Genomic DNA, 14,972 nt, shown 5'->3' with positions numbered 1-14,972 from the left:
GTGTGTGCGGGGCGGCGCGCGCGGGTCGGGACGGCGGGACTAGGGGGGCGCGGCGGAGGAGGAGGGGGCGGCGGGGAGGGGGCGGCGGGGACAGGGGCGGGAGCCCGGCCTGGGAGTGGGACGGGAGCTGGCGGCCGGTGAGGACGGAGGGGAAGGGGTGGAGGTGGCGCTGGCCAGTGCCAAGGGCCAGCGTAGCGGCAGCTCCCTGTGAAGAGTGGCGGTGACCACCCGGCGCAGCTTCCCCCCATTGTCCCCTTCTGCGTCGCCGCCTGACTGGTGACCATCACTGCCTTGCGGGATTCCCTTGGGCACACTGGGCTCTTGAGCCAGATGTGCGACCCCACCCCCCATCCCTCTCGTTTGGGGCTCTAGCTGCGGAGTTTCACGTATGACCCTTGCCCTAAGGTTTTCGTTTACTGGGCATCGGTGACCCAGACCTTGTTCCCTGTTGGAGGCAATGATCTCGACCCTATTGTAGGCAGACTGATTGCATCCGAGATGCAATAATGGCGTTTCAGGGCCCATTTTCACCTAGGAGCTTTTTATTATGAGAGGAAACTGAGGCACTGAGCTGTGACTATTGATTCAGCCCGACTCGGTATCTGCTCTTGTGCATTCTTCTGGGTTCAGAGATATTCTATTCATGGGATGCTGTCAAAATAAAAGCAGGAATGGGAACTAATCCTACTTTTACCACCTAGTTTTTCTTGTTACCATAGAAGGCCGAGTTTATTTTGCAGCAAAAAAGATGCTCTTAAAAATAAAAATGTAAAAAACCGTCTTCTTGGGTTCCCTTACTTGAGTTACCATGTTTTTCAACATCTCCCTTTTCTCCTGGAGTAACTGAGTAGTAGCCTGTGACTCAATGGTAACTTGTTAGTGGGGCGTTGGCAGATACCAGACATTCCCATCTGTAGGAAAGGAATACTGTCAGGCTAAAAGACACCCCACAGAGATGGTCCGGGGTGACTTGTTCTTGGAAACACCTCACATAAACCCTATCACTTAAATTAATAGAGAATGCTTTGACTGCAACAGCCAAAAGGGATTTAAACATATTATTGAATCTTGGCCAAAAAGGTCAACTTTAATAAATGGAGGTAGGTATGTGGACCATTCAGAAAATTCTTATCAGATTATCGTCTGTTTGGAATGACTGCATTTCTGTCCAGAACAAAAGTAGTCTGCCTTATGTTTATGTGTATGACAGCGCCTGAGGGCAGTGCTGACTGGGACTTATGGCCGGAAGTGGCTCTTTTATTGCCCTCCTGCAGAATACTCTTTCTTAGGTGTTTGGAGGAACTGACACAGTGGGCATTATGCAGAGGAAAGCTTTCAGCTTTGTCACCTGTGTCCTTTGGTTTGTTTCTGAATGTCCAGAGTGCAGATGGCGGCCTCTGAGGTAGCTGGCCTTGGGGCCGGTACCCCGAGTCCTTCGGAATCTTCTGCTTTGTGTGCATCCAAGTCCGATGAATCTCTCCCAGATGGCCTAAGGTAACTTGCAGACTCTTGAGGAGAAAGCTTACTTGGGTAAGGGGCTTTTGGGATGGGCTTCTGAGCATCTCTTCTTTCCTCTTTGGAGGTCTAGTGACATTTCTGCAGATTAAGGGTTTTTTCCCTCCTTCAGATTAATTTTTCTTTTTAAGTAGAGACTGCTTGGTTTTTGTACGGTATCCTACATGTCAACTGATACCTAGGTAGGCATGCTAGGTTAAGACAGTTATCAACACATCATAAATGTATATATTTCCTTGATTTATCCTATACCAACTCTTTGTTCATTTAACTATTCTTGTGTGTCATGCTCTTTTTTTTTTCTTGTTTTAGACAAGGTCTCCCTTTGTAGCTCTGGCTGGCCTAGAATTCACTGTGTAGACCAGGCTTAACTCAAACTCAGAGCCATCCACCTCTGTTTCCTGATTACTGGGATTAAAGGGATAAACTACTATGTGTGTCCATACTCTTGTCTTTACAAATGATCATTTATTATATATTATGTGTGATGGGGTGGGGAGGTGTGTGTACATTTGGAGGCCAAGAGGACAGCTTTGTGGAGTTGCTACTTTCCTATTATGTGGGTTCTTGGCATCAAACTCACGTTACCAAGTATTTGTGGAAAAACCTTTTTCTCCCGAGCCATTTACTGATTTACAAGATACTTGGTTATATAGGTAGATATACAAAATACCAACATAATCACATATGTGTATCTATTCATATTTATATCTGTTAATATATCTTAATGCTTACTGCTTCATATATATTATGCCTTTAATTAAAATGTATTCTTTTTTCTTCCATCCACATTCGTTTTATTATATGAATTAATTTATTTTTTCTTCCTGAGACAGGGTCTCACTATGTAGCTCTGGTTGACCTGGAGCTGACTGTGTAGACAAGGCTGACCTTAAACTTACAGAGATCCATCTGATTCTGCCTCTCAAGTGTTTACATTTAGTGTTTGTGTGTAACATACATGTCACAGTTTTCATGCGACGATCAAGAAAATCTGGCAGAATTGGTTCTCGTCTCTCACCAGGGGAATCCCAAGTCAGGTGGTGAGGCTTGGTCAGCTAGTGCCTTTACATGCTGAGCCATTTCACTAGCTTCAAGACTCTTTGTTGCTGTTCGTTTTTGAGACAGAGTCTCTTGTAGCTCAGGCTGGCCTCAAATTCACTTTGTAGCCAAGTGTGTGGGGTACCACACTTAGCTTTTTCCTCCAAAGTCTTGAAAGCAGGAGTTGTAATTACCTAGCTTTGCCTCTTAAGACTGTCTAATACACTGTTATGTGCAATATTGAATTAAATTGACTAGGGGATCTGGGACCTAATATAATAGGTAACACTGTACCAACAGCTGTGTGTACATTAACACATTCAACCCTCATGCAAGTCCCAGAAGGCAGGTATTAATGTTCCTATAACAGGTGAGGAAACAGACAGAGAAGTTAGTGACTTGCCCAAAGTTACAAAACTGTGTTGGAGTCAGGATTTGAACTCATGAACTCTGACGTAAGAGTCAATAGATATTTGTTTTTAAAAAGAGATATTTGAGTCAGGCATGATGGAACATACCTGTAGCACCAGCACTTCTGGGTCCAAGACAGGGGAATGTGAAGTTCAAGGTCATATTCAGTTACTCTAGTTCAAAGCCAGTCTGAATTACATGTGACTTTGTCACTAAATAAGTAAACAAATGAATGAACAAAATATAAGAGGTACTTGTTAGTGAATGAGCAATAGGGGAAATGCAAGCCTACCATAAACTTGGATATTTCTGCTTTATTAACTTTCTAATAAGAGCAGCCATGCCCTACCAGTAGTAGTAACAGCAGCTAACAGCAGGTTATTGAGTGATCTCTCTGTTAGGTGGACAGCACTGTTTATACTTTAGAAATGAAATAGCTTATCTAGATGTTAGTAAATTGTAGAGTTTGGAGTTAAGCCTGGGTATGGTATTTGACCAGGTTTATAATTAAGTTCCCTGTCCCCATTCCACAGTTGGCTTTCAAGAAGAATTGCTGAATGTTTGCTGGGGGAGGGAAACATTTTGTTCTAGTGGCCTTGCTCCTCCTGTAAATAACCCTTCATCCAAGCTCCTGTATTAACTTTAATTAAACTTGCTGGTCCCCTAAAGAAAATAAATAAAAATTAGCTGGGCTGTGGTGGTGAACATCTTTAATCCCAGTACTTGGGATGCAGAGGCAGGTGGATCTGTGAGTTTGAGGCCAGGTTGGTCTACAGAGTGAGTTTTAGGACAGCCTAGTCTACACAGAGAAACCTGTCTTGGGAATGAATGAATGAATGAATGAATGAGTAAATAAATAAATAAATTGAGTGTGTTTGTAAAGATTTCTATAGCACAGATAGCCAGTTGTTCTGAGGGAAGAGCACTTCACCTGAAGCCTGTGTCAGTGCTAGCATGGGATACGTAAAGGGTAAGCTGACAGACTGTTGTACACATTGCAGTAAAGGGAGGAAGGCCGAAAAGACATTTGATACAGACCTTTACATTTTTAATTTATTATTTATTTTATTTACTTATTTATTTAGAGACAGGATTTCTCTGCATAGTCCTGGTTGCCCTGGAACTCACTCTGTAGACCAGGCTGGCCTCAAACTCACAGAGATCCTCCTGCCTCTGCCTCCTGAGTCCACTGGAATTAAAGGCAAGTGCCACCATGCTCAGCTAAGTTTTTTTTCTGATGTGCATTGGCATTTTGCTTACATGTATGTCTGTGTGAGGATGTTAAACTAGAACTAGAGTTAAGACAGCTGTAAGCTGCCGTGTGTGTGCTGGGAATTGAATTCATGTCCTCTGGAAGAGCAGCCAGTGTTCTTAACCACTAAGCCATCTTTCCAGCCCCTAATTTGACATAGACTTAACTTGTGAGCAAAAGACTGGCAGTGAATGTTAGATGTCATTCTAAGTATGCTTTAAGGTTCTCTGGAAAAAGTTCTGCATTGGCCAAATGTGATAGTACCTGCCTTTAATTTTAGCACTCAGGAGGCAGAGGGAGGTGGGTCTCTAAGAGTTCAAAACCAGTCTCATCTATTTAAATATGAGTGCCAGGCCAGTTAGGGCTACCCTGTGAGACCTTGTCTCAAAAAAGAAAAGAAAAGAAAAGAAAGCAAACAAAAACGTAGTATATTGGTTCTGGCGTAGCTTAGTGAACAATGTGTGCCTAGCCTGTATAATTGTGTTCATTCCCTAGACCTAGGAATGAAAGGGAAATTAGATATTAGATGTCTTTGACAAATGACAAAAGTCCTATCCCAGATGTTAAATATATATATATATATGTTTGTTATATGGAATAAAATTTCCATTGACAACTTCAGTTGTGAATTCAAAATTATACCTTCGTGCCTAGAATCCCCAGCACGTGGATGCTGGTGCAGGATGGTTGCTGTGGTTTTCAGGCTGGTCTAGGCTACATGTGAATACCATGTTCAGGCCAGCCAGGACTACATACCAAGATGCTATCACAAAGAAATAAAACAGAGTGAGAATTTAACTCTCCGCTACTTGAGGTGATACTCTACGCTGGCAAATGGTTGAGTAAATAATGGTTTTGTTCAAAGATCTATGTGATATTTTAAAGGGCAATTATTATTTTTAATTCAAGTGTGTGTGTGTGTGTGTGTGTGTGTGTGTGTTTAGGCCAAGGACAACTTTTCTTTTCTACTGTAGGTTACAGGGACTTACTTCAAATCATTAGGGCTTGCACAGCAAATACTTAACCCAGCGAGCTATCTTGCTAGACTAGTAAAATTATTTTTGTGGAATATGAGGTTGGAATAATGCTGGGCAGTGATGGCGCACACCTTTAATAGCAGCACTTGGGAGGCAGAGGCAGGTGGATTTCTGAGTTCGAGGCCAACCTGGTCTATAGAGTGAGTTTCAGGATAGCCAGGGCTATACAGAGAAACCATGTCTCAAAAACTAAAAAAAAAAAAAATGGGGTTGGAATAACAAGGTTGTGCCAGGAGTGATGGTGCACACCTTTAATCCCAGCACTTGGAGCCAGAGGCAGGTGGATTTTTTTGAGTTCAAGGCTAGCCAGTGAGCCCCTATCCCAAACAAACAAATCTAAATATTTATGAAAATATGCATAACTAAGTTAGTATATGTAACTACCGTAACTAACATTGTGCTATTGTTTCCTATTCACAAAAGCTGTTGGCAGTGGGCATTTATTTTTAGATCTTGAGGGTCACTTGTTTTTAAGCACTTAGTATAGGACACACTCAAAACTTTTGCAAGGTCTCACTGACCAGGTTAGAATACCTACAAATTGTTGGGTAGAAAGAAGTTTGTTCTGATGGTGGAGAAGGCCTATAGCATCTAGGTTTGTTCTAGTGGCTGTGTTGGGGATGTGGCTCACTAGTAGAGCACTGTCCAGCATGGGTTTGATCCCCAGCACTGGTGCTAGTAGCAGAATCCTGGGTCTTTGGTGTGCTAGTCAGGTGACATACCACTGAGCTACAACCTCATCCCAGATTTTTTTTTTTTTTTTTTTTTTTTTTTTTTTTTTGGATAGCCCCAAAGACTCTGCCCAGAAACAGAAGAACTTGTCTCCGCCGAGTGTAAGTAGCCAAATGATAACCAAGGAGAGTAACAGAAATGCCCATTTGGAACATCCAGAACAGAATCCTGGTTCATCAGTGGGTGATACTTCAGCAGCGCACGAGGAAGTTGTAGGAGAAAACTTGGTAGCCACAGCCCTTTGTCTTTCTGGCAATGGGTCTCAGTCTGATTTGAAGGACTTGACCAACCCAGCAGGAGAGGAGGGGGACACGAGCCTCCGGGAGAGCCTCCATCCAGTCACTCGGTCTCTTAAGGCAGGGTGCCACTCAAAACAACTTGCCTCCGGGAATTGCTCTGAAGAGAAATGCCCAGCAGCCTCCGTCCTAAAGGAAGGTAGCAGGGATGCAGGCTTGGACTTGCTACCTGTAGTACCGCCTGCAAATGGGGTTGAAGGAGTGAGAGTGGATCAGGATGATGATCAGGATAGCTCTTCCTTGAAGCTTTCTCAGAACATTGCTGTGCAGGTCAAGTATCACATTTCTACTACTAAAATGGAATTGGGGACGGGAGGGGAGAAGCCATTTAGGTGGTAGAGAACTGCATTGTGTCATTTTTTGCTAGTAGTCATGACACAGTTTGCATATAGTATCATGTAATGGCTTCATTCTGCTATTGCAGAAACAAGAAAGCCAGTATCTAATTGTATAATATGCAGGAATTATTATGACCTATGTGTAACCTCTTTGGATGAAAACTTGATTGGTGTAAATCCTTCCTGTTCTTTCCTTTTATTTTTTTCTTTTTCTTTTCCTTTTCCTTTTTCCTTTTTCCTTTTTCCTTTTTCCTCTCCTCTCCTCTCCTCTCCTCTCCTCTCCTCTCCTCTCCTCTCCTCTCCTCTCCTCTCCTCTCCTCTCCTCTTCTCTTCTCTTCTTTTTTTAGTTTTTCCGAGACAGGGTTTCTCTGTGTAGCCCTGGCTGTCATGAAACTCAGTATGTAGACCAGGCTGGCCTCAAACTCAGAAATCCACCTGCCTCTGCCTCCCAAGTGCTGGGATTAAAGGCATGTGCCACCACTGCCTGGCTGGTTTTTTGTTGTTGTTGTTGTTGTTGTTTTGGTTTTGGTTTTGGTTTTGTTTTCGAGACAGGGTTTCTCTGTATAGCCCTGGCTGTCCTGGAACTCACTCTGTAGACCAGGCTGGCCTCGAACTCAGAAAACTACCTACCTCTGCCTTCCAAGTGCTGGGATTAAAGGTGTGTGCCACCACCCCCAGCGCCCAGCTGTTTTTTTATTTTTCAAGCCAGTGTTTCTCTGTATAGCCCTAGCTGTCATGAAACTCAGTATGTAGACCAGACTGACCTCAAATTCAGAGACCGCCGGCCTCTACCTCCCAAGTGCTGGGAATGAAGGCATGCACCACCACTGGCTGGCTAGCCTCCGTCCTTTTCAACTCTGTTCTTGTTACTTGTCTGGTCTACATCTTAAGAAGTGAATGAGTCCTGCTTCCTGACTCTGTGCCTGGGATGCTCTGTTGTGTGAAGAGCTATGGGCATATAGGTTGCAGGAGCAGTTATTCTCTCAGATCCATCGCTTGCTTTCTCTTGGGCACATGGTGGACTGTTTTGTGGGGTAAATAAAGATTGTATCAGAGATGGGTGTATATGCAAGAACTCTGCTGCTTTGCTCACTGCTGCAGGTTTCTAGATGAGTAACTCTAGAATAACTCTGTTTGTGTTAAAGAGACTTAAAGTCTTGAATAGAATTATTTCTTCTTTTTGTAGACTGACTTTAAAACAGCAGATTCGGAAGTAAACACAGACCAAGATATTGAAAAGAATCTGGTAAGTGCATACTTAAATGTCATTGTCACACAAAGCATTGGAGCGCAGGATGTAGAAGCATTGTAATCTTGGTTGGGAAAAGCACAAATTTCCTTCATAAAATCCTTGACAGTGGGAATGGACTGCCTGGCCCAGCCTGTTACATTTTAGCAATATCTTTTATGCCAGTCCTGCTCTGAAGGGAAGATAGGATCTCTGTAGTTCTTGCTGTGCTCTTATTTGGGTTTAGTAATGGAACTTGTTTTCTATTTACTACTATCTACACGTCCTTTTAAAATGTCCTCTTTTTGTTGTTTTTACTTATTTATTTTGAGATAGGTTTTCAAATGATGTAGCTCTGGTTTGCCTCGGACCTTGAGTGTTGCTTTGTGAATCCTGGGATGCACCACCATGCCCATTACTTTCTGTGTTTGACAAAGGTCTCGCTTGTTCTGTAGCCAGGCCAGCCTTGAACTCCTAGCAGTCCTCTATGGCATGTCTGTAATTACAGGAGTGAGCCTCCTATAATTACCTCCTATACATGGGACTTCTGCTTTGCATGAAACAGGGTCTTATGTAGCCTAGGCTGACCTTGAATTCACAATGTAGTAGGGTGACCTTTAGCTCCTTAAGCTCCTGCCCTCACCTTCCAAGCGCTGTGAAGGTTTAAATAGATTTTGTTTTGCTTTCAAAATAGAGTCTCACTGTACAACTTTGAATAACCTGGAGCTCATTGTTTAGGCCAGGCTGGCCTCAAGTGCACATAGGTTGGCCTGCTTCTGCCGCCCGAGGGCTGTGGTTAAAGGTGCTCTATCTTACCTCGCAAGCTTAAATTCTGGCAGATGAAGCGTCCCCAAGTCTTTACAATATTCTTTTCCCATGAATTCCCCCTCTTCTTTTGCTTACTTTTACCCTGATAGGCTCTGTTTTCATCAGGGTTTGTTTGTTTGTTTGTTTGTTTTTTAAAGATTTATTTATTTACTTCATGTATGTGAGTACATTGTCGCTGTCTTCAGACACTTCAGAAGAGGGCATTGGATCCCATTACAGATTGTTGTCAGCCACCATGTGTTTGCTGGGGATTGAACTCAGGACCTCTGGAAGAGCAGTCAGTGCTCTTAACTGCTGAGCCATCTCTCCAGCCCCAAAATTAAATCTTTTTTTTTTTTTCTTTAAAGATTTATTTATTTGTTATATATAATTATACTGTCACTACCTTCAGACACACCAGAAGAAGGCATCAGATCTCATTACAGATAGTTGTGAACAGTCAGTGCTCTTATCTGCTGAGTCATCTCAACAGTCCTTCGTCAGTTTTTTTTTTAATTAATATTTATTCATTTAATAATTTTTGAGATAGGGTCTCACTTTATAAGTCTGGCTAACTTTGAACTATATAGACCAGGCTGGCCTTGAACTTGAAGAGATCCCCCTGTTTCTGCCTAACAAGTCTGGGATTAAAAGGCATATGCCATCAAGCCTGGCCCCATTGTTTTTTTTATTCTAAAAGCTGATCCCCCGAGGGTATGGTGGTGCATACCTATAATCTTAGCACTTGGGAGGTAGAGGCAGGAAGACCAGGGGTTCAAGGCCAGGTTCAGCTATCTAGTGTGTTTGAGGCCAGCCTGGATACATGAGATGCTGTCTCAGAAAGCTGTCTCCGTGATTAGGAGAATGTACTGCTCTTCTAGCCTCCAGGAGTACTGCACTTGAGTACACAAATGCTTGTGCGTGCTTCAGCACAGTGCTAAGTACCAGTAGTTTCTGCAGAGGTGGAAACGGTCTCAGTCTCTGCTCTCTGGTTTGGTGGCCACCAGTCTCAGGTGGCATTTGAGTCCTTGAAATGTGGCTAGGCTCCTGAGGGCCTGGTGTTTTTGTTTTGAAAGTTATATAGCCACATGCAGCTAGTAGCTATTGTATGGGACAGTGTAGCCACATCTTAGATATAGATTGGGGGTACAGTTTGGTTGATAGAACACTTGCCATCGCGCAGGAAGCCCTGAGTTCAATCCCTAGTGCAGCATAAACTAGGTGTGGTGGTCCACACCTGTAGGTGCCATACAAGGCTGATGCAGGTGGGAGGGTCAGAAGTTCAAGACTATCATTGGCAACATAATAAGATGGAAGCTACTGAGCTGTATAAGACACTTTCTCAAAATAAGCAATCAAAACCTGCTGAAGGTTTCTCTGATTCAATTGGGAATGAAACTTTTGTTGCTCTCGATAGGACAAAATGATGACAGAGAGAACTCTGTTGAAGGAGCGTTACCAAGAAGTCCTGGACAAGCAGAGGCAGGTGGAGAGTCAGCTCCAGGTGCAGTTAAAGCAGCTTCAGCAAAGGCGAGAAGAAGAAATGAAGAATCACCAGGTAGTCTGAGATACTGACATTTGGGGATGTAGCTCAGTGGTAGAGTGCTTGCCTAGCATACTCAGAAACCTGGGTTCGATTCCCAGAACCACAAAAAAAAAAAAAAAAAAAAAAAAAAAGGAAGGAAAGAAAAGAATGGCAACTCAGATAAGTATTGTGTTTTCTCTAATATGAGAACATAGATTTAAAATTACTTATGTATGGCCATAAAAGTTTGCATATGCTTTTAATCACTCTGAAGACAAAAGGAGGTGAAGACCTGTGCGTTTAAACCCATTCTGTTCAAAATAGCATGCTCTAGTCCTTGTAGCATAGCTAGGTCTGTGTAGTGAGACCATGTCTCAGGTAAAAAAAAAATCTACCCCTCAAACAAAAAGTATGTGTTTATATGTTTATGCACGTACACACACACACACAAACACACACACACTCACACTGCTAATGAGTAAAATAATCATCTCTGATCAAACTTTAAATAGTTTCTTTAAAAAGAAAGAAAATCGGGGCTAGAGAGATGGCTCAGTGGTTAAGAGCACTGACTGCCCTTCCAAAAGTCCTGAGTTCAATTCCCAGCAACCACATGGTGGCTCACAACCATTTGTAATGGGATCTGATAACTTATTCTGGTGTGTCTGAAGACAGCTACGGTGTACTCATATATATAATAGATAAATCTTCAAAAAGAAAGAAAGAAAATCAGTATTTCTTGGGTTTGGTTTACTCTTGAGACTACAGACTCTGTATAGTTTAGGTTATCCTTGAACTCTAGATCTTCCCGCATAGATTGCCATGGCAGGGTTATCAGATTTTAATATAAAGAAGGCTGGAGAGATGGCTTAGCTACTTAGAGATGGTTTTGGTGCCCTTGAAGAGGACCTGAGTTAGGTTCCTAGCACCCTTGTCAGGTGGCTCACAACCTGTAACTCCAACTGCTTGTAATTGTAGCTTCAGGGGACCCAGTACCTTCTTCTGCACTGGGTGGATACCTGCACTACATGAGCACAGGCACAGACACATACAGATAACGTTTTCTTTAATCATCATGAAAACTTCAAGTATAAAAAAAAGCATTGAGGGCATGTTGTCTAGACTTTTGATTATAGTTTAGAGATAAAAAAGATTATTTACTTAAAATATTTTGTTGACTTTATTGACTAGTAAAAACTTATATAATCTTCTGTCTCATGTAAAAATGTAGTTTCATTTAGGTTAAATCTATATCGAAAAACTAGCAAAAAATAAATGAGGAAAGTAAAAACCTCAAATGCAAGAAAAAGATGTGCTAGGTAGTCAAAGAGTGCTGTCACGGGTGAGGGAAAGTAGGCAGCTGCGGACTGGAGTGTCAGGCTCCTGTTGGAATTAAAGTTGTAAATGCATAGTAACTAATGTAATCACACAGTCTTGTTGGGAGTTCACTCTAGAGATGCAAGCTGATGTCTGAATGTGTGGACAGTGACAATGTTTATTGCACAGTTGCTTAAAATCGTAAGGGGCACCTTTCTAAAATGCAGTGCTCTGATGCAGAGGCAGGAGGGTCACGAGTTCCAGGTTATCTTCAGATACATAGTGAGGATGAGGCCAGTCTGGGTTACAGGCTGCCTCAGCCACCTGTAGATTATGTTGGAAAAGTAGCTTCACAAAAGTTTTAGTCACCGGACAGTGGTGGCGCACGCCTTTAATCCCAGCACTCTGGAGGCAGAGGCAGGCAGATTTCTGAGTTCAAGGCCAGCCTGGTCTACAGAGTGAGTTCCAGGACAGCCAGGGCTACACAGAGAAACCCTGCCTCAGAAAAAAAGAAAAAAAAGAAGTAGTATGTGTGCTTTGTGTATGGACCTCTAGCACCACCCAGACAACAATGAACAAACTGTGCAAACATAATCCAAATCCCTTCACACAGAGATTACCTTTATGCCCAGAGAAAAGGGATAATTGTCACAGTGATAAACTTTGTATTGTACAGTCTTAGGAATGTGCTCATATATATGTATCACAGATGATGAACTTGGTATTATACAGCCTCATATATGTATTTATTCCTGTTGTTATATAGTAAGACAGCAAGTGTCTTAAGAGTTACTATTGCTGTGATGAAACATCATGGCCAAAAGCAAGTTGGGGAGGAAAGGGGTTTATTCAGCTTACACTTTCATATTACTGTTCATCTTGGGAGGAAGTCAGAACAGGAACTCACACAGGGTAGGAGCCTGGGAGGCAGGAACTGCTCAGCCTGCTCTTTCTCTCTTACTTCTTTTGTTTCTTTGGAGACAGGGCCTCTCTATATAGCACTGGCTGTCCTGAAACATATTCTGTAGATCAGGCTGGCTTTGAGCACACAGAGATCCTCCTGCCTTTGCCTCCTGAGTGTTGGGATTAAAGGCATGTACCTAGGAGATTAGTCTGCTTTCTTTCTTTCTTTCTTTTTTTTTTTTTTTTGGTTTTTCGAGACAGGGTTTCTCTGTGTACCCCTGGCTGTCCTGGAACTCACTTTGTAGACCAGGCTGGCCTCGAACTCAGAAATCCGCCTGCCTCTGCCTCCCAAGTGCTGGGATCAGGCTGTGCCACCACTGCCTGGCTAGTCTGCTTACTTGTAGCACCCAGGACCACCAGCCCAGGGATGGATGGCACCATTCACAATGGGCCAGGCCTTTCCCCACTAATCACTAATTAGGAAAATGTTTTACAGGCCAGCCTATAATCTGATATTATGGATGCAATGTCTTAATTGGCGTTGCTTCCTCTCAGATGACTTTAGCTTGTGTCAAGTTGACATAAAACTATCCAGCACAGCAAACAAACAAAAAAAATTCTACTTACAATAAAAACAGAACTATAATAAAACAAGAGCATACTTGTTGGGTGTAGCAAACTCTAGCCTGAAGCAAAAATCCCTTTCTCAGTATCCTTGACAGGTGTTTGTTCAGTCTTTATTGGAGCATCGGTAATAGGGAACATAGTGCTACATAAGCCAGCACATTCCATTTTTCAGTTCTATTGTGTGTGTGTGTTCGTGTGTATACACACAAGTATGCATGCAGATATGTGTGCGTGTGTGTGGAGGTCAGCAGTCAACCTTGAGGTGTCATCCTTAGGCACTGCCCACTTGTGATTTGAGACAGGAGCTCTCATTTGGACCTAGAGCTAGGCTGGCTATCCAGCAAGCTCCAGGGATCCCGTGGTGTTTTGCCTTTCTAGATCCCAGAGTACAAGGGTGTGCCACCGCACCCAGTTAGTTTATGGGGGTTCTAGGAATCACACTCATCATTATGTTTATATATGGCAAGTACTTCACTGACTGAGCTCTCCCCGGTCTCACGTCGTGGCTTTTAAAAGTTATTTTCTGTATATGGGTGTCTCACCTTTATGTCTGTGCACCACTTGTGTCAAGTGTCCTGGAGGCCAGAAGAGGGCGTCAGATCCCTTGGAACTGGAGTTACAGACAGTTGTGAGCCACTGTGTGGGTGTGGGTGTTGGGTATTGAACCTGGGTCCTCTGGAAGGATAGCCAGTGCTCTTAAATGCTGAGCCATCTCTCTAGCCCCATTTTTTTTTTTCAAAGATTCTTAGACCTGTCCTGTGGTGTTAAAGTCTATGTTCATGTAACTTTCTTGCAGAGGTTTGACTTTTACATCAGTAGTTTATGAAATTGACTCTTTTGACTCTTTTTTTTTTTTTAGATAGATTTGTTTATTTATTTATTTATTTATTTATATGAGTACACTGTAGCTGTCTTCAGGCATAACAGAAGAGGGCATCTGATCCCATTACAGATGATCGTGAGCTACCATGTAGTTGCTAGGAATTGAACTCAGGACCTCTGGTAGATCAGTCAGTGCTCTTAAACACTGAGCCATCTCTCCAGCCCTGAAATTGATTCTTTTAATTCTGTTTGATTCCACTAAGTCAGCATATGGATGTATAATCATTGAAATAAACTATCAGGCTGAGAGTACTGGCTCAACATCTGCTGCTAGGATGCTGAGAGAGGATGCTTGCAGCAAGTTTGAGGCCAGCCTGCCATGCCGCATAGGGATCACAAGGCTACATAGGATACATAGTAAAATCATGTTCAAAGTTCCAGAAACACTGAGCATGGAAGTGAATATCTGTTAGGACAGTTTTAAAAGTGATTTTTTTTTTTATCCCAACTAGCTCCAAAATAATGAGACAGAGACTATAAAATTTATTCAGTCAGGCTCTATGGCACAATAGCCGAGCAGTATTAATCTACTTTAATCTTCTAAATTAATCTGGCTGCTTCCCAACCCAAACCCCTGAGCTACTTGGGATTTAGTGTTGATCTGGCTCTCTCTGTTCTGGGTGTGTTCTCCTGCTGGCTCCTGAACCCTTTCCTCATGGCCCCATCCTCTTTCCTATCTCTCCCCCTCCCCTGACTGGGATGGGAAGTCCAGCCCGAGTCTCTGCTATGCTCAGCCATTGGCTGACAAGCTTTTATTGACAAATCAGAGAATAAATGAGGAGTGATGTTTACATAACATTGAGACAGATTATTAGAAATAGCATTACAAAAGCTGGACGTGGTGGCACATGCCTTTAATCCCAGCACTCGGGAGGCAGAGGCAGGCGGATTTCTGAGTTCGAGGCCACCCTGGTCTACAAAGTGAGTTCCAGGACAGCCAGGGCTATATAGGGAAACCCTGTCTCAAAAAACCAAAAAGAAAAAAAAAAAAAAAAAGAAATAGTATTACAGTGCCATGTCCAGATTGCAACCAGATATGGGGGAAGAGAAATCAGTATTTG

The 14,972-nt window shown here is 42.8% G+C and overlaps 1 protein-coding gene across 17 annotated transcripts in view; it reads left to right on the top strand.

Annotated features, from left to right (window-relative positions):
* Rnf214 (ring finger protein 214) overlaps positions 1-14,972 on the top strand; it is a 50,143-nt gene that overhangs the window by 612 nt on the left and 34,559 nt on the right. For 5 of the 17 annotated variants that reach the window (XM_011242496.3, NM_001361112.1, NM_178709.5 and 2 more), the window contains exons 2-5: positions 1,381-1,494; positions 6,044-6,554; positions 7,809-7,868; positions 10,075-10,215. In XM_011242496.3, coding sequence (XP_011240798.1) covers positions 1,388-1,494; positions 6,044-6,554; positions 7,809-7,868; positions 10,075-10,215 — 819 coding nt within the window. In that variant the 5' untranslated portion in view covers positions 1,381-1,387. Of the gene's footprint in view, positions 1-117; positions 138-1,380; positions 1,531-6,043; positions 6,555-7,808; positions 7,869-10,074; positions 10,216-14,972 lie in introns of those variants that run through there. The other 12 variants (NM_001361113.1, XM_030244316.1, XM_030244318.1 and 9 more) reach the window with 5 other exon arrangements.

Source organism: Mus musculus, chromosome 9 (genome assembly GCF_000001635.26).
Source record: "Mus musculus strain C57BL/6J chromosome 9, GRCm38.p6 C57BL/6J".
NCBI lineage: Eukaryota > Metazoa > Chordata > Mammalia > Rodentia > Muridae > Mus > Mus musculus.
Note: the sequence above shows the minus strand (reverse complement) of the source record. Positions and strands in the feature narration are given on the sequence as shown.